Source organism: Epinephelus fuscoguttatus, linkage group LG7 (genome assembly GCF_011397635.1).
Source record: "Epinephelus fuscoguttatus linkage group LG7, E.fuscoguttatus.final_Chr_v1".
Taxonomy (NCBI): domain Eukaryota; kingdom Metazoa; phylum Chordata; class Actinopteri; order Perciformes; family Serranidae; genus Epinephelus; species Epinephelus fuscoguttatus.
In genome coordinates this window covers 5,678,642-5,705,912 of record NC_064758.1, presented here as the reverse complement: position 1 = coordinate 5,705,912, position 27,271 = coordinate 5,678,642, and the positions used below count along the sequence as shown (strand labels likewise).

The following is a 27,271-nucleotide window of genomic DNA, read 5'->3' as shown; positions in this document are numbered from 1 at the left end:
AACAAAGGTTTAGTCCTTGCTGCAGCGGCCATAGGTTTGATTCCAACCTGCGGGCTGCATGGCATCCCCTCCCTCTCCAAACAAATCAAGGCAATAATGCCAAAAAACAAATAATCTTAAGGATTACATTGACCCTACCTTACTTTTGGTGAGAAGTGGCGCACAACACTGCTCAACTGTCATTGTTAGTTTTTGATGGACACTGACATCATTTTCAGGGGCCAGCGCCCACACTGTGTAAATAGCAAATCTACAAATTTGCACCCTTCTGTGCACCCATAGTTGTGTAGATTCTAAAATGAGATGTGGCCAGGCACATTATTGCTATTTTGAGGTAGCAGAAATCAACTGTTTCATTGACCACCAAAAACCTGATCTCCACACAGAATGACGCAGTATTTTCCTGCTATTTAACGGGTACATTATTCAGAAAATAAGATGGGCAGGTTCATAACACAGGTATGTTCTGCTTGTTACACACAGGGATGTGCTGATGGGCTACAGGTGGGTGAAATAATACATCACAGTGCACATACTGTACATGCAGGAGAAGCAGCATAATGTCATTGATTATTTCAGAAGCTAAGTGTTTCGTTCTGTTTCCTCTGTCTGTTATAACTAGTTTAGCTGCCTAAATGTCGCACGATATTTGCAGCAGTGGCATTATTGTTCTTATTGGATTACTCTCAGCAGAAAACCGCTCGTTTCTCCAATTTGCAGAATCCGCCAAAGTAAATAGCAGTGTGCCAGGTGAAGGTACATGTGACTTTAAAAGGGAAGGGGATATGACACTCTAATTGGTCCCAGTGGGCCACCCTTTATCTGGTTGAATTTTGGTTGTGATGTTGGGTGTTTAATAAAAACTTGAAACATTCCTGTGCCACTTGTAGACCGTTCAGAATGGACCTGCAACCCACTTTTGGAAATTTTGGATCATTTCAATAGGGCCCTGTGAGTCCTAATAAACTTTAATGTCCTGCTGTGTCCCAGGCTGCAGCAACACAGGTGTGGACATGACAAGGGTATGCAGCAGTTTTTTGGCAATGAAAATATATACTTTTAAAATGTTTATTTTAAACACCTCATTTCATCAACAACATAAAAATGTAATCAGTTTTTGTTTTATTCTGTTTTATCTTATTTACATCTCGTCACTTTAATGAAAAATAATGGTTGTTAATGAATATATTCTGTCCAATTTTTCATTAACCACCATAACACTAGTTTGATTACATTTTAACTCATTATTATCTCTGTGTAGGTACTGTCCTAACTGCTTCCAGCTCATATCACATTGATCGTTTTGGATTTCTAGTTGTAACGAGTTGGAGAGATACTGAGGCAGCCTCCAAAAGGTTTGAACGAGAGCACTGCAGGGGTCACACCATGACCCATGTAATCCTTGCCTTTAGTTTACTGAAGCAGTCTGTGACCGGCTCCATATGCCAAGCAGCACTGGAGGCAGCCGCTCACTATAGGGTGATGACGTCTGTGCTAGTTGGAGCTTGGCCTTTGAGCAGCTCAGTCGACTCTACACACTGGGCTTGGAACAGAGAGCGACACATAGATCCAAAATGACTGAGTTTCTCCCTCCACAACAAATGAATGTTATCTGACAGGCTTTTTCGTATTTGACTTTTAGATGTCTAACTGCAGAAATAAATTCAATGCAGTGTGGGAATACTTAAAGTAAAGAATAAATAAAGAATAGAAGAACACTTTGCACATCTATTTCAAAACAGGTACCTAGGTAAGGGAGGGGTGGGATATGAAGTTTCGGTACTAGACCTTCTTCATGCCTGGTGATGGTCTTCTACTGAAATGTGGCATTTAATTAATTTATTTATTTTCTTTCTAAGTTAGACAGTGTGTGGGAGTTTGTCTATAAATACTTTAATAAAGACTTTCATATAAAAAAAAGGAAGGAGATGTATCACAGAGTTCCCCTACCAATGAAGTGCTGCACTGGGTCCTCTGCTTGAAGATTTTCCCACAGCCTAAGAATTTAATTATAGAGATCAGGATGTAAATACTGTATTAAATCCTAGAGGCTTCCCACCAGGTAAGAATAAAATGTATGTACCAGGGACTACTGGGGCACTTGAAATTGAGTTGGTGGCCTGAAATGACTGAATGAACGGAAATGGAAGTGAAAACACAGAATTTCATAAAGATATAGATTAGGGATATCGGTTTCAGTCAGTTTTGCCTAAACATACAGTATGACCAGAAATACAAGAGGTCTTTCTTAGTAGCCCGGCAGTTTAATAACACCGTTTCAGTGAAGGCACAGTGTTGCAGCAGTACATGTTAGACACAGCTTAAACAGCAAACAGTAAGGATCAATGCTAAAGTGGGTTTGTGGCTCAAACTTGAGCTGCTTATTCACCGGGGTGACCTGGGAGGAGATCACAAGAGTAGTTGTTACAAGCATTAATCGCCGAATGAGCAGCCCCACTAGCTGACATTAACTCACACCAGACCACCAGTGGTGTGCAGTGCACGAAATTGAAGAGTAAGAAAATTAACCTTTAGACATGCCTAACTAGTCAAAAATATCCTCTGTGGTTAACCACTTAACAGTCAACTGCTGACATATGGATAAATAAATTACACTTAATGTGTACTGGTCACATCTGGACTATACCCGTTATAATTTGACTATTAGTACCAATAGCACTACACTGGATTAAATCAGTACATCTCTAGGAAGGAATCCACCACAGATTTATAGAGAGAACCAGATACAGTGTAGGAGGTAGGGACCTGTTCATTCCTGTGTAAGATGTCCAGTGGTGCATGAGGCCAAAAAAGTACAACTGTCATGTATAAAAGTACCAGTATAAGCCCCAACCACTGCTTCCGTACTCAGAGCAGGTGCACTATATCCCTTTTCTACCAAATTATCTTTTGTTCTTGAACATGTTCTTTTCATGATTACTGGAACCTTTTGTCATCTGGTGGTTCAGCCCCCATTTTCACCAGTTTTGAGCAGAACCATTGTAATTAAGGATGTGTCATTAACAGAGGGCATTGCACAATGAACAGCAGAAGTAAAAAAAATAGTAGCAAAATTCTAGATAACACTGATTACCTGTGAACTTTTGCTCTGTTATTAGAGAATATGGACCAACTATTAATGAGACCACTGCACGCTCTTTGACCATTTGTCACATCACTTCTCCATTGATAATCTTCTCCATCCCCTCTTTCCTACCTATAGAATATGGCACGCCCTCTGTCACAGTTCACAAATCAGGCCAAGAAAAAACTGCTGTTTTTTGGGTTCAAAATTAGGTGCAAGAACTGTAACAATTCCATATTGGTGGAAAAGGTGTACAAGAGACTTCTGCCAATATGGAATATGGGATAAAATGATTTAATTTTGCATCCATCCTAAACTTTCCACATGTTAGCAGACTGAATACATCGAATCCTGAAACAGAGGTTGTAACACTCAAACATATGTATCTACAAAGTTAGAGGTGTCTCTTTAGCACTATAAATTTATGGGAAGAAGTCTTTTGGGCCACACAGCATCACGTAACGGACATAGTTCCACTATTTGGCCACTAAAGAAACTGGCTTCAAATCCCAGCGCACTTCCTGGGGGTCTGGAATCCACAGGTTTATAAAGTCTTGCATTGGCCTCCCTGCTCTGCTTGCTATAGATTTTGCCACAGTGCAAACTTCCGTCGCAGAGTATAAAGGCAACTCCAGCACAGATGGAGGTTGTTGGAGAATGCACACGTCAATAGCTGTGACAGAGAAGAAGGCATGCAGTCCAGCACAGACCATACTGAAGTCACAAGTCCCCTCCACTCACAGAGCAAAAGTACTGGTAACAGTCCTCTGACTACAAAGTCAAAACTTCCTCTGTTAACACATTTAGCCTCCCAACTGTCACCAGCATGTTCTGTGCCTGACACAGCCGATACACAGGAAGCCAAATGACTCAGACACACAAGACAAACACTTCCTGTCACCAGACTCGGATGTTGGTTTTGCATGCATGTCACCAAGTTGTGACTGACACACGAGTGACAGGCACAGATGCATGCAGACAGTATTAATCATATGAAAAAAGATATCAGACAGAGAATTCTGCTCTAAGCAGACAGCACTGTGTTGTGACAGTGATTCACATTCACTTTGCTGTTAAAGGCGCTGTATGTAAGAATGTGGCCAAAACAGTTACTGCACTCAAATTCAAAATACTGCTGCGAGTCGTGTCCGCCCCCTCTCCCCTACAGATTTGAGGTTGCTGGACAGCGGCACACTGGAGACTGATTTGTTTGCCCACGGGCAGCTGCCGTGGCAGGGCTGCGTCGCTGCGTCCTTGATCTTCAGTTTTCTAGCAGACCGTTCGAGCAAGTCTGGCTTCTCTGCTGCTAACGCTGCTGCCAGGATAGGCTACAGCTCATGAGGAGCCCGCTGCTAATGCTATGTACTGGGACACTGCTAACGCTGCTGCCGGGATATAGCTGAGGAGGAGCTGGCTGCTAATGCTAATGCTGTAGCTGTAACTGATGCTGAGACTCTACTGACTGCGTGACTGGTAGACAGCGGTGGGTGGCGCAACAGGCCAAAACACAAATTCAAAACATAAACATGATTTGCGGACTGCAAAAGTATTTTTTAGATGCAAATATTCTGGCTGTACTATTGTTGTCGGTGAGATCAGTATGTTATATGAACATTATTCCTTAGTCTCTGGAGGAGGAGGAGGAGGAGGAGGAGGATTTTATGACTATTTGCTTTAGATTTCTTACATATAGCTCCTTTAACTTTTATATCTTTAAAAATCTGTGGTGACCAACACTGAGGTAAAACAAATTAAAACACATCAGCAGTTAACCTGCATCATGACTCATTCTCTAAAGTGAAGGAATTCTATTCAGAGGCACATCCTCTTATTCAGGACACATCTTAGCCCCAGGAGGATAACAAAGTAGCGGAAGTACAGCTGCAGAATGGAGTCTTTTTATTGGACAGAAAACATCAATCTAGCCTTATTCATGTCCATTCATTATGCATGAACCCAGCCACTTAAGTTGTTAGCAGGCTTGTGCCCTCTATTTTAGCTCGACAGCTAATATGGATTAATTCATCACTTACAGTTGCAGCCTTTTCTTCCTACAAAGCTTCCCCTCCACATCTGTGAGTCCCTGCTGTGATAAATCATTGAACAAAGCATCTGCTAGAGAAGGCCACATCTTTGATGTGACATCTTTACAACTCCAGTTACCATATCCAACCAACTTCTGTGACTCATGCAACAAGATACTACTCTGTCAACACCAAACAAGGGAAGGTCTAGAGCATAATGCTCTCATGATTGGACCACATTATTTGCAATGTGCAATGATGCTGTAACACTGTAGTTAAAACAGTCAAATCCATGACTGTAAAGATGGACGTGTCTCCTCTTCCTCCCATTGTACAACAATGGAGCCAAGATATCCAGGATACACCTGCTGCCATCTTGCGCTGGTGACATCATTTGGAGCCAGAGTCTGCTCAGCGGCGATCTCTGTTGTATCGACCAAACACCAGCAGCGTCATTGATCGTGAGCACACTGATTGGCACGCATGGCTGTCAATCATGATGTCACTCCCTTAGTGCTTTTCAAAGTCAAGGATGCTTCCTTGGTATGTATACGTACACACAAAGTGTACGTATACATACACGTTTCGTTTACTCTGATTGGTTTTTTAGCTTATTTGGCTAAATTATCTAGTGTCACAAACAGTGTGTGACACAGTGTCTGAAATCACTCGCTATGTAGTCCACTATTTAGCGATTTACCCATTTTGTAGTACTGTCTGAATGTAGAGTGGGGATTATTACACACTATAGAGTGGACTCAAAGTATCCCACAACCGATGGTCACTCACAGAGCAATATATCCCATCATGCATTGCGCCAAAGGAACAAACAACTTTGCCATGTAATAAACTGTCAATTTAATGTGTAGTGGTTGGCCCCCAAAGAGATTAAAATAAATCAGGGATTGATCTTCTTAAGTAATTAACAGTTACTGTACAGAGTAAGGCTAATAACGCTAACTAATGTTAGAGAACTGGGTCACTGCTAATTCTGATTTGTGCTGTAATGGTGTAATGCATAACATTATGCATTCAATTCATTAGTTATAACTTCAACACAACAAAGGTTTAACAGAAAATGACATCAGTGCTGCTCTCTCTCCTCTTGTCTGTCTGCCAGTGTAACAATATTAATAGGCCTGTGTTTAATGTGAGGAGAGCAGTGCATCTCACAACAGAACAGTACTTTGTAATGATATTATTAATTTGGGAAAATACGCTTGGTATAATTTCATGTTTTCAATCACAAATATGCATGTCTGTATTTGTTCCGGCCGACATTGATATGACATGTTCTAATAGTGTGACTGCAATGACATAATTAACGGCACAGAAAAAAAGACCTGACTAGTGTCCGAAAGTGTTTTTACATGTTGCAAATGAGGTCGCTATATAGTCCTCTACATAGTGACTGAGCAAATGATTTCAAACTAAGCCATAGTTTAAAATACAGAATGGTTAAAGGTTGGGTAGTGACAGCTAACAGTTTTTACACTCTGCTTGTGTTTATAAGTTTCTCCTGTGTTATTCTGAGTTAGTGTCTTAATGGAATAATTAAGGGTTCAGGCCTCTTCGAGTTCAAAGAAAATAATAAAATCCTGTAAATGTGTCCAAGACAAAACAATTTCACATTACATAAGGACAACAGTGCTAGAAAGATTTGTAAAAGATCAAAGCAAAAAACACAGAACTTGAGGTAACTGTCACAATAAGAGCATTTAAAGTCAGTGCAGGTTCCTCTCTCTGGTTCCTCTCTCTCAGGTTTTACCATTTTCATCCTTCACTCAGCACTCACATGAAGCATTCTGCTGACAGTCTCCTGACTGACTCATGTCTGATGCTTTATTCAGTTTTTGGTGGAAGCAAACTGATGACTGTTAGGGTTGACAGTAAATTTGAACTCTGGTGAACTCAGCCATTTCTTTAACTTCATTTTTTATGTCTGACAGAATTAAATTTCATAGACTGAGATATGGAAAGCCTTTTTCACCGGCTGCACTCAGTGAACTACACCCAGTGGTATGTATGTAACCAAACACATTTACTCAGGTATTGAAAGTACAAATCTGAGTCTTTTCTTCTCATGCCTCCAACTACTTCTACTCCACTGCATGTACTTGACAGCTTTAGTTACTCGTTACTCTACAGATTAAGATCTTGCACACGACATATGAAAATGAAATGAGAATGTACAAGTACTTCTGGAACCATGAGCCAATTATTGGATTGACAGAAAATAGATTTGCCACTATTTTCAATCGGTCGTTTCAATGCAGAGTATTCTTACAGGGTCGTAAAACTTACTTTTACTGGAGTAAAGCATTTAAATACTTGTTCTCCTGCTCGAGGCCCTCTGGTCAGGGTGACAGACTCCACTTACATAACATACCTGTTGCTGTTAGAGAGCAGGTGAGGTAATAATGCACTGTTAAAATCCCCAAACGCAAACCATGCAGGAATGAAGGCCAAAAAAATAGTCACAAAGAAAATCTCATGGTGAGCGAACTTGCACAGTGAGCGCACATTCACACACTCACAGAGAGTGAACTTATGCTGGGACAGCAGGCAGGAGCAGTTGTCATGCACTATGGCAGTATCAAAACCTTGTTCAAATAAAAGGAGAGCTTGAGCATATAAAGCTGGCAGTGCATGCATCGGCTCTCACAGTAGTGACTGTGTGTGCATAATGGCCCGCAGCTGACAGTGTGCCGCTGGTTGCAAAGCACGTTCAATATTATATTAGTTATTGAAAACTTAACTCACATGTATAGAAGCACACAGTGAAGCTCATGATGCTGCTGTACATATTGGCATTCCTCTGGGAAGCTGCTGGCAGGAGGACATAGCTATGGTAGCGTGGGCACAAATATCAGCTGACAGGTCCTCCCCCGCTGCGATATATGCGTCATTATATTTCTTTTTTAAAAAAGTAACTTTTTGACATCTAGAAAAGTACAAATATTAAAAAAGTCAAGTCCTTTAAAGTCATCTGTCACAAGTCAATCAAGTCTCAAGTCATGAATACCAAGTCAAAGTCAAGTATATAAAAGTTAAGTCTATAATCTGTGTTAGTAAAGCAAGTCTCAAGTTTTCTAATTTGTGACTCGAGTCCCCTGCCTCTAGTTAATAGTAATATAGACTAATATAGCACTCCTACAATAAATGCTGCCTTTATAATGGTTAGAATGTTCACTTTAGAGGTGCTGACTGTTGATGGTCATATGCCAACATGAACTTTGTGGTGATGCTGAATTGTTGTTGTGTTACACTGACAGGTTTTTCTGATTTTTACATCTGTCAGTATGAGAGCACTCTGCATTTCACAGAATTAAGAAGTTATTTATCCTTATTAATATGCAAACAAATGTAGCAATGTGCTCTGAAACGTGATCAGATTATTTAAGGTACTTGTACAGACTCATCAGTTACCATCTTCAAACTGGGAAAGAGGTCCAGTCCACAGGTTCTCCCTCTTCACTGTACATAGGTTAAGCCAGAGGGGAAAAAATAAAAAAATAAATAAAAACTAGCTGAGAGATTGTTAACGCACAAATCTTGATGAATGTCCACAGACACAAACCGGGTCAGATCTGTCCCCGGTGAGTTTACCCTGTATTACACCAGAGGCCATCTGTGTCCCAGCAGCACCATATGGGGGACTGTCAACAGGCTGCTGGACTTAGTGATGGCGAGCTGCTCTGTTGGACGAAGGCTGAACACGCCAAAAATGGCAGCATGCTAATCCCTCTGCTGAGGAAGAGAGTTAGTGGCTGAGCTGTGAGTTTGCCAACATCTGTAGCTGTAGCAATCAGTCCAAGTGTCTTTACTGCTCATTCACAATCTGCCTGGAAGTAAGTACATACTGCAGTCTCAAGTGACCTGATTAGCCCATTTACTGTCCTAATGAGCTGGACAACACTGCATACTGCACATTGACCATACAGTTTGATGACATTTTCTCGACGTATCATTTCTTATTAATGAGTACGTTTACATTGACAGTTTATTTTCCTTTTTATCTGGAATGAAAGTTCATTCCTATTAAAAGTGATCTTGTAAACACCTAATCCGGAATAAAAATGGCCAATGCAATTGAAAATTAATTCCGATGTAAGGGGCTGGAATATTACGTTTCTAATTCCGAATGAAAGAATCTCTCGCACTTGTATACACTCATTCCTCTTTAAGTTCATTTCGGTCTTTCTGCGCATGCTCGTTTCCTTGCCCTTCTGGTACGATGACGTATGTAGTGCGTGCGACAAGATGGCAGTTTCTAAAAACGAGAGATGGTCCTGAGCAGTCTTCTATCTCCCTTCTTCGACTTTCTACCTCTCTTCTCCTCCTCAACAGACAAAGCATTAGCAGAACAAGGTTGTTGTCGTACTGCTGCTTCAAGAATAAAAGCAAAACAAGCCCGAAAAAGGCACTAAGAACTGCGTCGTCAAGCATCTTTTTATCCAGACTACAGTGTTTTCTTCTGGTAAACGTAAACACGTAACATCCACCCCGCCCCCTATCCAATCAGAAACCTTCCCTGCCCCAAACCTTGCGCGGACCCGAATAAAGGTGATTAAAAGGCGATTAAACTGATCTCCCGTGTAAACCCTCATTCAGAATGAATATTTCCCATGTAAACTACCTGGAAAAACTTTAAATCCGAATGATTTCATTCAGATTTATTTCTTTCCGAATGAGAAGCCATCATGTAACTGCACCCAATGTTAGAAATTGTTTTAAGTTTAAGACAGGCCTAAAACTTGTGAAGTCAAATACATCCTTAGTGAGTTAAGTGGATTGTACTGAGCAATTTTGTATAGAATAATCAAATCAACTTGTTCTTGTGTTGCTCTTAAGATCCAACTGACCAAACTCAGTACTTTCACATCACATTAGAGAAAATCTATTAATTGTGTTAGTCTGACTAAAACTGGACATTTAAAATAAATGTAAACATGTTAGTCCGACTGAAATTGTACTAAATTGAATTTCTCAAAGTTTGACTAACACATCCAGATAATGTGATTGGGAGTCGAATTACTCCTGCATGTATACAGTTAATCTGACCCAAACTGACCTAGGTGCTCTTCACATACTCCACAGTACCCGCCCTGGGCTTTGCCCCAGAAGTCAAATAGCATTAAATGTGTATCAGATATAACAACATGGTGAACTCCACATCCAGAGCTGTGCATTTTTGGACAGATGAGGAGACATCATTCATACTGTGTCAGCTAAAGGAGTTAAATATATGAAATACATTGATGGGAGGCAAACACAGAATAGCGATTGTTTGGTCTGTCATGTAATAGGTCAATCAAGTGGATTCCCCTCCTGTGCTTGTATACTGGGACAAGGACAGTAGTCCAATTAAATGGCCCAGTCATGCTATAGACGCAGCTCAATTTAACTGTGCATGTGAAAGTACTGACTGACATTTCAGTTTAGAAATGACTAAGAGCACATCCCCACTTAGCCTGTCCTATTTGTAAACAGGTCTTGTTGTCTCGGTTTCAACTCTTTGTCAAGACAAACCTCTGTATCTACAGAGATTTTATAAAACAATAACATGAGCTGCTCAGTGAGGGGTGGGGGCTGCATGACGGTAGTAAAGAAGACCCCTATTAAGGCTGAAATACATGGGGCAAGGATATGAAGCTTCACATAGGCAAACTATTGCCAAATGATAATGTAGGTGGCTATGCAGAGTTTGGAAGGGTACAGGCTGTATTAAGTGATACTGAATTAATTCACTGGGTGATCAATCAGATCCAGCCATTTAATATGAATAATTCGGCAAGGATGTTCAGCATTTAATGTAATGTAGTAAACAAGCTAACAAAGCTAACAACAGATCTGATATGTCAACATTTTTTGCTGACACTAGAAATCATACAAAAGCCAGAGACTGTGTCATATTAAGTATTTCTGAGCTGTACATTCACCACTTCTCAGCAGAAGCGAGAAGACTACCTTATCTCAGAGCCTTACGGTGGAAAGATTCCACTCCTCTGTTCTGCTGCATCACATCTGCAGCTGCCTGTGCCAAAAAGTAGCATGAAAGTCACTAGCACTCACTTCGCAGCAAAATCTGGGGACCAAAACATTCCCAGAAGTACACTGCAGTCACTAGCAAAGAATTAAAGAATTTAAAAAAAATAATAATAATAAAAAAAAGCAATCTCAGTCGACTGAGGCCCAACTGATGATTTTAATCTCCAACTTTCAAGGGCAGCCCCGGTAAAAACACACATAAGGTTGCTCTGCTGCGTCACATTGCCGCTGGCCCAATAAGGTTTTTAATTTAATCATTTTTAAACAAATTGCACTTGGTTTTTTTGTTTTTTTTACACACTTCTATATAGTTATTACTAGGGGTGTTGATACATCGATTCATTGATTAACGATCCGATTATATCGATGCAAAATGAAAACATTGATCCATATCGTCATCTTAAAGATACACATTTATTTTGAAATTCACATAGCACGTCTGTGTCACCATTTCTGGGCAAGCGCGCATCTGCTCAAACAACAAACAGAGCTCAGAAAGAAAATGGTCAAATCATATTCTAGTTGTTTTTGTGAGTTGATGTAAATGATTGTGTTAGATGGGTATATGATATCGCGTCACATCAATCGCAGGCTCCTGAATCGAATGGAATCAAAATTGTATCGTGACAGACTTTGTAATATCGGCAAGCATCGTATCGTCATCCAAGCAAATCGATATAATATCGTATCATGATGAAGCTGGTGATTTACACCCCTAGTTATTACATGGCGGGCCGCAGAGCTATGTGCAGAGAAAAATAAACAGACCAGCTGTGTTAACATAGAGAAGAGCTGTGTGATGCCAGCCTGGACAAGCACAGCTTCTGTGGTCAGTGTAGCAGCTTCAGTTGATAAGAATGGATGTGCTCTGCTGCAGGCATGTGGTGGCAGATGTGCCACGCTGCAACTTTGTCTCATGTGATTTGGCTGTTAGCCCCCTTAAACTTTCTCTGTGATAGTTGCACTACAGAATGATAATTTCATCACCTGAAACTCAGATCTGTACTGTGTCTTTAAGACCCAACCTGGCTGAACCCTACAGATCACTTTCAAATTTCAGACTCAAAATGGACATCCTGCTAAAATTCATTGAATACCTATCATTAGTTTGCCATGGTAATGCAACACAGCAGCTTTTCTTTCTGTCTTCCCACTCTGCATTTTCTATCAACTTACAGCAAATGAAACACATGGAAGCAGAGAACTAGCACAGTCATAGAGACAGTAAATTGACTATAGTTTACATTTCAGAGTAACCAAATGAGCTGAGTCTCTGCTGATATCTGCCGGGTCTTGGGGAGCAGAACTCAATGTGGTCTCAAAACTTACAATCCAAAAATCACACTGCAGACTGGGAGACTCTAATTGCGATTTGGGGTTATGTGAATAATACTGACGTGACCTTTTTCAAAGCTGACAAATGTTGCTAGCTGCCATTCAATCTTGCATGATCTTTGTAGCATTGTTTCCCCAGACTCTTTTCCCCAGAGTTTAATTAATAAGAGTTGACATTATTTTGCTTTCAAAGTGTATAGACAGTACACTGTGATCAGTGGAAGTAACAACCTTTGTAGAAGATATTTACGAATGATTTAAAGAATGTACTGTGAATGTACAATGTTAGGAGAGGAAACAACCTACTTAACATTATTACGTTTGGAGAGCTCACACAAATCCCACAATAAAGAGAAAATGCTACAGTGCAGCAAATCTTTTTGACTCAAGTGCACATGATAATATTCAGAATTTTTATATGCAGCTTTTACACTGTTGACTACCATCTACCCACTGAGCTAACCCAAATCCTATGTGCTCTCAGTTCCGAAGTCACTGGCTCTGCCCTGCTTGTTTCTGTACCTTGAACATCTGTTTGACCTTCTGTCGGGGCAGGTTGACGTTGAGTTTGTGCAGGAGCTGTAGCACCTCGCTGATGCTTAAGCTGCCATCGCCGTTCTTATCAGCCTCGGTGAAGGTCTGCTTTAGCCATGTGATGGCACGGTGGGTTAAGGTCAAAAATACTGAAGATTCAGGAAATTTACTCGTTTACAGGGATTTCAGCCCCGTATGATGTCATGAAACTCTGGATTATATAACACACATCTCCCCCCGCCCTGCTGTACAACTGAAGGATATTGGTCTCGGGTGCGCTGCCTCTTGGCCAGGCTGTCCTCATCGCTGATGCCTGCCATCAGATATTTGAGACCTGTGATCCAGGTGCGGGCCTCCTCTCCAGTGCCTGACACTAGGTCCAGGGACTCCATGTGCTCTCCATAGTACAGACTGAAACAGCAGTTGGGGTCGAAGCTGCCCTCTGCATAGCGCTGGAAGATCTCAGACTGCTTACCCTCACACACCTCCCGGAGCGAATCGATGGAGACTGTTGGAGGAAACAGGAAGTCAGCTAGTCAGTGGTTGAATGTAACAAGTAAGGGACAATGTACAACAAGAGGGTCATTACTGCAAAATAAGCCCTGACAGGGTGATGAATGCGATGATTCAAGACCCCTCGCGTTGTGTTGAGGTGCTGCATCACTCCATGGAGATTCATTTTACAATAATGACCTGCTTGCTGTACGTTATCTCCCTTATTACATAGCTATTTTATTAAAGATATTAATGATGACACAATACATTGATTTAAAAATTAGTATTACTTCAAGTGTCTATGAACAGAACTGTGCTGAAAGCGGCGGCCTGCTATTCACAGCATTCTACATTCATAAGACTGTAGAATGCTGTGATTGACCAATCAGAATCAAGTATTCAACAAAGCTGTGTCATAAGGTACATTTACTCAAATACTGTACTGTACAATATGAAGGTATCTTTACTTTGTAACTATTCAAAGAGTATGGTACTTTATACCTCAACTGTACAATATTCTGAGAGGGAAATATTATACTTTTCACTGCACTATGTATCTGGCAATCGCAGTTACAAGTCACTCTGCAGAAAACAAAACATTTGGTTATAAATTATGATGCACTCTTCTAGATCAAATTACCAACAATATGTAGTAATCAAAATAAAGCAGTTGCACCTAGGCCTGCCACAACAGTAAACCATGCTAAATATAACAATAGCAAACTGTGACACAGGGACCATTCTGTCACCTAACAAGTTCTTTTAGTTTTGATACTTAAGTACATTTTTGCTGCAAATACTTTTGTACTTTGCAAGTAAAATTTGAAATGAGGGCCGACAATATCAGATTTTCATTATTCACAAAAGAGTTCACAATAATGATGTCACTGCAATATCTAGAGAAAGTTGGACAGGGAAAAAGGATGTATGCCTACACAAACCAGTCATGTTGCACTAATAGCTTACATCCATGTCTATGAAAACATGGATCCACACACATCTTCCTCCTGGCAGCACAGAAGATCTATACAATCAGCACACTTTCAAGGAGGACACCGAAGATTAGTGTCACCAGTTCAGTATCTGACCAAATGTTTCCCCTTCTGTTGCTGAGATATGACAATGAGTAATGGCCAGAAAAATGGTTTTGCAGAACATTATGATGTCACAGTGAAGGTGACTTTTGATGTTTTGGATATAAAATGTCATTGTTTCATTATTCTAACCTATTATACATTTGTGTGAAGTCTTATCGTAATTAACACATGAAATCTTGAGTTATAGCTAAAAACGTGCTTTGTGAGGTCACAGTGACCTTTGACCACTAAAGTCTAATCACTTCATTGTTGTGTTCAAGTGGACATTTATGCCAAATTTTAAGAAATTCCCTCAAAGTGTTCGTAAGATATCACATTAAAGAAAATGAGAGGGAAGTAAGGTCACAGTGACCTTGACCTTTGACCACCAAAACCTTTTTAGTTCATCAGTGAGTTCAAATGAACATTTGTGCCACATTTGAAGAAATCCCCCCAAGTTGTTCTTGAGCATAGCATTCACAAAAGGAAGACAGACAAGGTCACAGTGACCTTGACCTTTGACCACCAAAACCTTTTTAGTTCATCAGTGAGTTCAAATGAACATTTGTGCCACATTTGAAGAAATCCCCCCAAGTTGTTCTTGAGCATAGCATTCACAAAAGGAAGACAGACAAGGTCACAGTGACCTGACCTTTGACCACCAAAATCTAATCAGTTCATGGTTGAATCCAAGTGAATGTTTGTGCAAAATTTAAAGACATTTTCTCAAGGTGTTCTGAAGATTTTACGTTCAATGGGATGGATGAACATACAGACGAACTCCATAACATAATCCCTCCAGCCACAGCTATTGCCAGGGCAGATGCTTTAAAAAAACACAATGCTATCAGTCAAATTGATCTTTAGCCTTGTTTATTATGTTTTGCCTCTTTTTTGGCAAATGAATTCTACTCAAAATATAAGTGTGAGGAGGTGGAGAAAGAGACTCACTAAAACTAGACAAAGAAAACAAACAGAGCAATTACACCTAATTGAGGCAACCAGATGGCGTAGGGGGAGGGAGACAAAGTGGGAACGCAAAGCAATAGAAATTATATAAGAGGGGCTGGAATATTTTCACAATATTACCATATGTCACAATTATCGTCAATACCAGTATATCTTGACACACCTGTTTTAAATGCAGGACTTTTGGTCGTAATGGAGTACTTTTAAGTGGTGGTATTGCTAAAAATTCTCAATGCCTCTTCCACCAGTAAAGTGAGCAGACCTGCAGGTTTTAAGCCTTGTGGATTATCACAAGCTGATAGAAAATAAAATGTTTTTTTTAAAAAACAACAGAGCAAAACTCAGTTTATTAAACTCTTTAGCATTCTACTGGTTTTGAGAATTTCTACCTCAAGTGAATTTATGAATGAGGGCTTAGGGATAGTTATACAGGGAAATTGGTCCATCCTATTTTAGACTTTATGATAGAGAGGATTAAGAATAGTCAACTCAAGAGCAGTGCCCAGAGAGCTCTGTTTATTAAGATGCAACATTTATGAGATGGTAATGAAATTTTACCGGAAGATACTGCCTCCAGTCATTCATTAGTTTTCCCAATGAATGCAAGCCCATGATAAGTATTTGCGTGTCTTGTTCAGCCCGTATGCCTTTTTTTTAAACTTCCCTTACCCAGAGGAGATATCCACAACCCAAGTCTATCTCTATCTCTGTCTTTCACTCATACAATATATTACATGGGTCAAAGATTATTTACATTCACACTCATTTATAATGCAGTGATATATTCAGGACCACATAAACACACACCCTCCCCTGGGCTGTACGGTACAGAACCTGCAGTGTTGTGGCAGTTGTATGTATATATGCTACTGGATGTTAGAGATGCTGTCAACATGACACTTGACACGTTGCTACTGTGTTGTGTGTGCTCCCACGTGGCCGTGAGCTGGGGATACACATGTACACATGCTTTTCCTGAATGCAGCACTTTTATGAATTATGCAGGAGTATACAGCAGGTATCTGGTAGATAAGGACAACCACTACTACTACTGTGTGAATATTTGATGAGCTGCTAGCAGCAGGGCTCCAGGATGATGATCTCAGTTGGTCAGTCTTCAGAGATTAAGAGTTGAGTACATCTACTCAACTACTCTTGTATCTTACTTGAGTATTCTTCTCCACTACATTTCAAACAAAATATTAGACTTTTTACTCCACTGCATTTATTTTACACCTTTATTTACTAGTTAATTATTACAGATTAACACTGCAAATGAATATAACAATTAAAGTATGAGCAACTCCAGCAGTAAAGGCTCCTTAAATATTAAGGCATTAGTAATGATATTCCAATAGTATCACATGGGCTGTAATCAGGAGGTTTTCATCAGGTTTTCTTTCCCCAAGCCTCAAACTCTGGTAGAAAAATGCTGAATAGGTCATACTAAGAGATGCTACTTTTTCATTTATTTGTCTAAAATGAACATGGCAGGACATGATGTCAAGCCCAGCTCACATCCCAGCTATATCAGCTGATCTCAAGCAGCCCAATCAACTGATGGATCAGCTGGGGGTCTTTGCTGCTGCTCTGCCTGCCTTTGGCTTTCCATATAGGCAAATGGAAGGGCAGAAAGGTCTGCTTGAGGCCTGAGGAAAGACAGAGAGAGCCCAGAACAGACCCATACCCCCAAATTTAATACTGTTGTGGTTTTCTTTGACTGAAGTGGTCCTGACTGAAATGTTAATATAGACGAGTTTTTGTACCACATCATCAGAGATGCACACGCAACTAGGGGGCAGAGAGCGGCATTCTTCACAGCATTTCTAGCCGGGCCAAGCTCCACAGCAAAGATGACAAGCAGTTATAAGTTTATAAGGAGTGAAAAACACTGGGCTTCTCTGTGATATAGGTGTATGTATCGGGCCATATTATTACTTGTCACTTGGACATACTTGAAATCCATTATCTCTCTGGAATAGTGTAGAGATCTGGTAATCATATGTTTTGTTTCTAGCTGTGGTACTGTGATATTAAGGTTAGTAAGCTGATGCTCTTCAGCTTTATGTGCCTTTCGGTGACCACTGAGGATGTTCCTGGTGACTAATTTCCCTGTCGACTAAACGAAAATTTTAATAAAGACTAGTCGACTAGTCTAAAAAAGGGAAAACACTCAAAACAAAATTTAGCACAATTTATTGTTAAGTATTTGAAATATTGTCCCAAAAAATATTGTGTGCATTAAGAGCCCTTTGAAGCCTTTAACCACAATCTTCAACAACCATGTCAGATTTTACATGTCGCTGAAGTACAAGACACTTTGCGTATGAATGTGAACATGACGGCAACTAAGTCAAAAGTTAACCACTAAAATAACTTCTAAACTAAATAAACTGGCTCTGAAATGTGGGGCACATTGAACCCTGCAGATTATCTGACAGAAATTATAGCAGTTTGCTTTAAAGTTAATAAAACAACATCTAATTTCTAATTAAATTTCAGCTGAGATGAGAGGCATTTTGTTCCGTGCAGTATGAATGTAAACCCTGCACGTGATCTGACAACAACTCACTTAAAGTTAACAAATCATGTAACATCTCAAAAAGATCAACTGCTGCTGAATTCATTCTCTAGATCGAAGTACTGCCAAACCATGCTGGTTCTGCAAGAGGACATCTCTCTTATTTCCCACCGTGCTGTTTCAAAACTCCAGTCTACTTGAGCATTACAGCAGGGAGGGGGACTGCTGTCCGACGGCTCTGTAGCACCTACTAGTGGCGGACGGCTGCATGACAGTTAAGCTGCCTTGTACATGAATTAAACAATAATAGGTTTAACCGACTAATATTTCTAGTACCGACTAGCAAGGGAGGAGACGTTTAATTGTTTAGATGGCTAATAGCGCACATCCCAAGTAACCACCTCATTGCATCTCCAAAATGTGATGTTAAAATGGGGCTCAGACATGACCAAATACAATCTTCTTCTCACTTACATAGATCTGGTCAGGCTTCGTCATATGTTAAAGAGCTCATAGCACCATATTATCCCACCAGAATGCTGCGCTCTGATAATGCAGGGTTACTTGTGGTTCCTTAAGTCTCCAAAGGAAAAATGGGAGCCAGAGCTTTCAGCTATCAGGCTTCTCTTCTGTGGAAGTGTCTTCCTGTTTCAGTCTGGAAGGCAGACACCATCTCCACATTTAAGAGTAGATTTAAGACTTTGCTTTTAGACGCGGTTAAAGCTTAAAAACAAATTTGTTTACAAAGTTTGCATCAGATCACTTATCTAGAGCTAAATCAAGACATTTTACTTCAAACTGAACAGTTGTTTTTTTTTTTTGTTAAATAAAACTTAAATTAAAAAAGCAGGATGGAGTTGACTTACACAGACCTCTGCTCTCAGGACTAAGACATCATTTTAAAATCGCTAACTCACTATATGTTTATGAGTTTGTTGTTTGGCTAAATCTATAGATCCGGAATATAGATTTCTGTTTGGGTTGTTATTTTTTGGGCCAGAAAGAAGGACTGTGCTGCCAGACACACAGAACGGCAGGTCAGAGTGAGAGCAGAGCAGAAGCCTGCAGTGTTTCCTGTCTGTCAGTCTGTCTCAGTGGGTGTTCTGTGATAAACCTCTAGAGGCCAGAGAACCCCATTCAGAGGTCCAGGGAATATGCTGCCACTAAAGGCTACAGTGGCCAGACTACTGTGTTCTTCTCCAATGACTGAGACCTGTCAAGATATCAAACATGGAAAGCAGACACACACAGGGTAAGGCTGTTTCAGTCGGGGCATGACTAAAAGCTGGGAAAATGCATTCACCTACTCAACAGAAGGCTTGAGTGTGTCACTCTTGACTGACTATCGACAGGTGTAGAGCTAATAGACTGAATCATTCCTACCCTAATTTTAGATTATCAGGTGTTTGTGGAGGCTGGATTACGAGAACCCAAAACACTGATCGTGTTTCTCAGAAGTTATCAGCTGAAGAAAGTTTGGATTGTAGCATCTGGGCTCACATTTTACTCATCCAACTGTTCAAGGTTTAAGAGTTAGGATTAGTGACGTGATTAGTTTTCACTATTTTTGAAGAATGCCCCGACCTCCATGTCATTTCCATTTAGTGGCAAGTGTGTGTAAGACACTTTGGGCAGATTAAAGCTGATGAATTATTAAGTCTAGTTAAGGAGCTTATTAAATCCAGGGCTACAGAGGAGGGAGAGCAACAGGAAACTGAGCCCCTAAGTCCCAATGAGACGCCCCACCATGCTGGGAGCTGCTGTTAAGAAGTCCCTTTGCCTTCTTTTATTTAAAAACACTGCAGGAAATTGTTTGCTTGTTTGCAGATACTGTGTGGGGGAAATATTGTAAATGTCCAGTGTTAAATAATTAAAACACCTCAAGCCCTGGAGGAATGTTTAGCAGTAAGAATTACATGAGCACACTGCCTACCACCTTCATGGTTCCACTTATCCAATGGTGCCAGGTAAAGACCGCTGGACTCAGCTGAAGGAAGGATTTATTTTAGTAACTTTGAATTTGAATTGAGCCCTGCATCAGGCTGTGCAGCGAAGTGGGCAGTGTAAATTGTACACCAGCTTTAAACCTTATATCATCTGATGGGGATGTAAACACCCTAAAATTAAAGCTAATGTTACTCTCTAAAGCTAAAACAATTAGTCCATTTTCAAAAATCACAACTGATTTTTTGGAAAAAAAATATTTTTCGACTAAAACTGTCCTAAAACTGTCCTAATACTTGGCAGAATTCAATAATCAAAATAAATCATGATAAAAGTAAAAGTCCAATCCCACCACAGGCAATTTTTCAAACTATTATTACAGCTAAAAGAAACTGAATCTGTCAGCAGTAGCTACTATTTGCATACTGGGGATATTTTTCCTTACTGTAAAACATGATCTATAATGTTTGATTTCTTTTCTCTAACTAAGTCAGAGACTTGTTTCATTAATACTCTATAGCTAAGGTCATTACAATAAAATATCCTAGTCTAGTTAACAGTACCTGGTGCAGTCACGCAGTATTGTTTACAAGAAACAGCTGTGGCCATTGTCTGTCCAACCAGTTGAACTGTTAAAGACTCACTCGGTTGAGCCTCTTGAAAGAACAACATATGGGGATCCAGTGCAATAATATGCTCACGGGATCCCTGGCAATAGTCCATGAGCCCTTGCCTGTCACATGAAATATGGCACAAATTCGTTTCCATAAGTATGAACCATAAATGCATTGAACTACAGGAGCAAGACAGATTTGAAATGCTGTTCCCTTGTGACTGTAAGAAGAAGGAAGACACTCACTCTTGGCCTTTTCATTCTTGCGCGAGGGCCTCCAACGGATGCAGGACTTGTGTTCGTCCAGATAGAAGAACCGCACCAGTCCTTTGGAGCCGCCACGGAGCTTCACCATCTGGGTCCCCATCTGCATGGAGCTCATACATTTCTCCACTGGAGGCAAGAAAACAAGGCAGAAGAAAAAACAGGTTGGACAGTTGTCAAAAAGAAAAGCACTGGAGTGTGCACTGCAACTGAAAAAAATGTGCATACAAAACATGTTCACGAGATTGAGCATGTGTGTGTATGTATTTCCACAAAATTCCATCTGGGCTCTCATGCAAAACAGTTATTTACTTATACACTCACATGAACACAGAGCAAAGAAAATGCATTGGATATGCCTGTCACTGACAGGGTTTTGCTTGTCCCGTGGGAGGAAGAGAGAGGGAGAGAAGATAGATGACAGTGTGAGGCAATTTCTCCATCAAGTCTTTTAACAAGATCTCAACTTCACACTGTAGACTATGACAGAACAACAGTAAAAATAAATAAAATCAGGAGCTCTATTTAGATGGGAGGATTTACATGGTGGCCTAGATTTAACAAAAAGCATTCTACACCTTTTAGGGAAAAAACAATACCTAGAGAATAACACCCAAATGAGACAGGGCAAAATCCTGCACAATGGCACTAAAAACACAGCCAAGCCTCTTTGTGTCCTTGCCATTAATTCTGGGGGAGGATTTGACAGTTCCACCAGAGGAAGCTAATGGTGTGGACAGCCACATGTCCCTGGGCTGTGGTTACACCCTATGTGGCCATGATATCAATTATCAAGTGTCTGTCACATCCTATCAAACTATTTCCCCACAACATGCAGGAAATTAGGCCAACTCAGTGCACACGTTTGAAATAAGGTCAGTAGATCAAAGACACACATGATGTTAAGCCTTGAGAGAGGACTTACTTTAAAGTGTCAAACAAAAGCTGGTAATCAATTAATGAAGCATAAAGGCCAGTCACAAATAAATCTTGGATTTAAAAAAATAAAGAAGGGTGCAACTACTACTTTGTGCAACTGACTGTTTCTTTTGAAAACGTATGTTGTGGGCAGAACTGAACTGGTGGCAGAAAGGGACAGTAGTAGTCTCAGTGTGAGCACAAAATAAAAAGCACTATTGTGTTTATATTTCTCAACCAATTGCAATGAGTCATTTTTATGCCCATGAGTTTATGATCTATGTGTAGTCGAAAAGAAGTTACGTATCCAGTTCCTTAGAATCGTGATATTTAGGCTATAATCACTGCTGGATGCTCAGTAGAGCGGTGTGTGTTAGACTTACATGAACTGAATTCTTTACGTGGTGAAAGATAATTCATCATCATATGAATTGTAAAAACCTGTTTGTCAAGCATGGATTTGGCTTATTGTCCTTGATTAATAGTTGTGGAGACGTCCCCATATATCGAGTCATGTCAGATAAACTTTTATCAGCAATCAGTGAATGATCCCAAGTACAAACATAGTTCATCTTTTGATATGGATCGGTGGAGGAACAGCAGAGACTGAATACTGGGGTTTTAAAACTGGTACAAAAAGTACAGACCTCTGTTGAGATTTTTCTTTTATCTATACATTTCAGTGTTTGTGTGTCCCCACTCTAAATTGGCAGTTTTTTGTTGGCTTGTGAAAGCTGTGCAGGCGGAGCTCTCCATGAGTTCTGTTATTCCTCAGCTGCAGTTTGTGACTCAGGCTGGATAACTGACCTGTCAAGCTGTTCAAAGCTGATCAGATCAGAGAGGAGCAGCTGTTGCAAGTGAATACAAAGGAATCGGGGCGGAACTCTGCCGTGCGCGATACAGAGAGCAGACGAGAATTGTAAACACGCGACCATGGAGAGCCAGAAATGACATGCCGTCGTGTAAAAAATAAGTCATCACATGCGCCGCATAATCATTTGCATAATTGTGATTTCAATTTTGACCAAAATAATCGTGATTATGATTTTTTCCGTAATCGAGCAGCCCTAGTTGCCCCTCATCTTCTGCTGTTGCTCTACAAAAGTATTATGCAACCTATGTTGTACTGCTAACCATGCTTTCTCAATCTACTGACCTTAGTTAACAAAAACAAACTCTTCATTATAACATGTATTGCTTCAAAGGTCATTGGTCTCCCAACACACCAACTTTCTTATATGAATGACAAAGCCATAATATGCCGTGCACTTGCATACAATAGCAAATGACACTGATCATCCCCTCTATTGCCACTTTGAACTTTTGCCATAGGGCCGGCGATATAGAACTTTAAAATGGGAGAAGGTTCGCTTTAGCAGGCGTTTTGTCCACTCAGCCATTGCAGCACTGAACAAATTGCCTCGCTGATGTGCTGTTGGTGCTGTGAGGTTTGGTCTGGAGATTCTGTGTATTGTCTCTTATGTTGTGTTTTTTTATGTATTGTTTTTTTTTTGTTTGTTTTGAACAGACTGTGAAGTCAAATATCTCTCTAGAACAATTAAGTCTAATCTTATCTAATCTACAACTGCTTTGACCTCTTTAGACTTTTCTCTTTCTCCATGCACCAAGGAGACATGTCAACTTGTGGCAGCAATCCCTATCCTAAATGAAGATTCTGACCTGATTCTAATGTATATCAACACCAAATATATGTATGTTCATTCATGTTTGATAAGGACGATTTGCAACAAAGAAAGTTTACAGAACAAATCAACCATGGAACCTCAACAGCTTCAAATGACTGAGTTTATAGCTGGATAACAATTTGACCTAGATGCAACATCCAATGTATGTGCTGTGTAAGTAAGTAAACCAGTAGTGATGGGCTGCTCTTATTGATCAATGCTTTGGCCTAACATTCAAGCCCATCCCCAGGGGATTAATATAGTTCAGTTATGTCCTATCCTCTGCAATCAAATTCCTGCTCAGGACTATATCAGCAAAGTACAAAACTTCACAACACCAACACCAGTGGAATGTTCAACAAACAGCAGGCCTATATGCCAACACAACACTGGTTTATTACAGTGTGCTCTGTATGTAGAAGTCTTTAGGCTCAAGCAGTCCTTTTTGCCATATCGGCCTAATCAGAGCATCTTTGAAATCTTAGTAAAGACAAATACTATGTAATGTGGCACCACTAATCGATGGCTGCACACCCACTGTAAAAGTTTAAAGGCAAAATAAGTGCAACCAGAAGAGACAGTCTGAGTATGTGCACCATTATTCCCATGTTTACACTATAATGCATCTCTCCCTTCTCTATGACAACATGTCTTACAAACTAGTTGTGATCTAGCATAATCTGGACCTGAGTCTCAACCAACCTCTCTTTTCACCAAAGAAAACTGCTTTGGTTTCGTCAGTCAGTATGTTCACATGCAAAGTTAAATTGAGCTGCAGTTATAGTTCGACTAGGCCATTTAATTGGACTGCTGTCCCTGTCCCAGTATACAAGAACAGGAGGGGAATTGATTTATTGACTGAAGTATTTCTGACTCCGCTCCGATAGGTGGTGATATGCCCCCTTACAGATTGTTAATGTTGGACCTTTTTCCAGTTGACCTATTACATCACAGACCAAACAATGGAGTGTCGTCCTACTTTTTTGAACAGGTCGCCATTCCATGTTTTCCTCCCATCCACGTATTTTAAAATATTCAACTCTTTCAGTTGACACAGCATGAACTGTGTCTCCTCGTCTATCCAAAATTGCATGGCTCAGGATGTAGATTTCGCCATGTTGTTACCGGCTTCTTCTTCTGTTTCGCATGTACTGTTATTCGAATTCCAGGTCAAAGCCCAGAGTGGAAACTGTGGAGCATGCGCAGAGTGGTACTAACATAGTGATCAGCAAAAAATATTGGTGTGGCAGATAGAACAGATAGGCTTCCATACTTTTTAGCAATTGAACATTTCATGGTTACATGTAAAATAGTGCAGTGAATAAACCAGCAATGCAAAGTGCCTGAACCAGTGAACAGTACTGCGACAGACTCGTCTTGTCAGTCTGTACAGCAGACACAAAAAGGACAGCCACCCTTTTTGAATTAATCAATACTGCAGTCGCCACAGTGCCCACAGAATAACTGTTGGTTACATGATGCCTTTTGATCCCACGTGCAGGCTGGAACGAACGAACACACACACACACACACACACACACACACACACACACACACACCATGAACTGATTGACACAGTTAAGTTCCTGTTCCCAATTTTCTTTGGTTCACTACGCATTGTGTAGTGAACTGAATTGTGACATCAAATGTCTGGTTAAAGTTGTACTCTTGTTCATGTATAATAGGATCAGACAGTTCTGATATTTTAACAATATTTTAATCATGATAGATATTTAACATTTAAGACGTTCCTTATATGAAAACCAGAATTTCATAAAGAAATGTGTTTATATAGAAGACATGCCAGCATTTAAAAAAGGAATTGATGAATTCAGAGGCATACCAAATTCCAATTCCAAGTAACTATCCATTCTCAACTGGAACCGCTTCTCGATTCCCATCTTTAGATACCTAGTCCTACAAGGGACCTGCACTGTATAGATACTATGTCCTGCTATTAATATTGTAGCACCAAATCATAACTGTAAATTACAAATGCATTGCCAAATCCTTCAGTGAATTTGTATATGAGGCAATACAAAAACACATCACAAACAAATTATCATAGCTATTTGAGTGAAGGGACTAATTATCCAAAACCAACTGACCCTTGAATGATTTTACAGCTTGGACTCTTTGATGCAACATAAATGCAACATGGCTGTGGACCAGCTTTTTATTGATTTTAAGACCAGAGTTATTTCTGCAGCTGCTGGCTGACTGCAGTGCCTGATGCCGATGGCAGAGTTAAGGATCAGCACTCCTTCAGCCAGAGAGTGGGCAGTAATCCATGAAATGAGCTGCTGTCAAAGTTTGGTTGGAATGAGAGCATCCAGACTCTGCAGGCTCTCAGGTCAGGACAGCACACTGCTGAAAACATACCTCCTGACACAAGTGGTTCATCCTCCTCCTCCTGTCAAAGATGAACAGCACTCTCTCTAACAGCCATCGCATTCTCCTGGCCAACATTTACATCAGCTGCCCTCGCAGCCAGAGCTCACCATGAAGCCAGAGAGCTCCACTGTCATCCCACTATGAGTGTTCACTTTACTGACATTAAAAGGAAAGTGCCAGGATATCCAATTCCCTAGACTAATATGGAGCTGAAAACAAAACAGCAGGGTAGTAACAAGTCCCTTTTTTGCTGTGTTATGTTGCACGCACCAGTTTGATATCACCATTGCAGCAAGAGGCTAATCGAGTTGCAACCAAACCCATTGTTTCAGCGTGGAACACACTTTGTGGTTGCCTTGAACACAATTTACTCACGAATGAGGAGGCAGAGAAAGAGACCACATTCTGCTCAAACTCCCCTGTCAGTCGACTAAAACGAGAATGTTTTTGCTCTTGTGATGTAGCTGGCTGTGTGTGGAAACCCCCTTGGGAAGTCAACAAAATCTCTGAAATAGCTCTCTACTGTACTTTACCAAGCAGAGCTTACGCCGTATGGTTTGTGGGTTTAACCCACGGAGGAGGTACAGCCTATATGCTCTCGATGTCCAAGTACTTGAGTACTTGAGCGATCAGGCACTGTAGCCCAGCTTCACAGTGCAGATCAATCAACCAATGCGATGTCAATGTCAAAGCAAGCCATGAAATAATACTCAGGCAGATTTAATATATCACATACACAACTAAAATCACACACCAGCACCGAGTTGGCAGTAAGTGGTGCAAGAAATGCATTTGACCCATTAGAAAGGTTAGTCCTAGCCTATGGAGGATGATTAAGTCTGGATAATAAAGGCCGGTGTAATCAATTAGTCAACAGTTCAATGGTTTGGTACTGTGTGTTTACAGTTGGTGCTCAGGCTGAGCTGACACACTCTACTCCGCGAGCAGCCTATTAGAGGACCTGAACACGTGACTCCTTCATTGTGTGTGTTTTGGTTTGGTCAGCACGTGTAAATGGGCTATCACCTCCGTGCCAACTATGTACTGATAGGTTGTTAGCGAAAACGGCACTTCTTTACTTTCGCTTTTGAAGCGGTACGCTAAATTGAATGAAAATGGCATGTTCCAAATTCGACAAGAAAAGAAAGGTGGACAGTGAAGATCGGCAATTCAAGGATGAATGGACTGAACAATTTGCATTCATTCGCCCTCCAACCAGCACAAGACCAATGTGCCTAATATGCAAGGAGACCGTAGCTCTGGTGAAGATTTCCAATTTGAAATGGCATTATGAGACAAAACATAGGAGTTTTGAAGAGATCTTTCCTCGAATTTCAGAAGTAAGTAACAAAAATAAATGCAC

General features: G+C 40.5%; 1 protein-coding gene across 1 annotated transcript in view; it reads right to left on the bottom strand.

The window, feature by feature from the left end:
- Positions 1-27,271, bottom strand: part of plch2a (phospholipase C, eta 2a) — a 103,840-nt gene that overhangs the window by 61,320 nt on the left and 15,249 nt on the right. The window contains exons 2-4 of the mRNA XM_049581816.1: positions 20,894-21,040; positions 13,294-13,537; positions 13,018-13,147 (exon numbers count right to left, since the gene is read on the bottom strand). Coding sequence (XP_049437773.1) covers positions 13,018-13,147; positions 13,294-13,537; positions 20,894-21,040 — 521 coding nt within the window. The remainder of the gene's footprint in view (positions 1-13,017; positions 13,148-13,293; positions 13,538-20,893; positions 21,041-27,271) is intronic.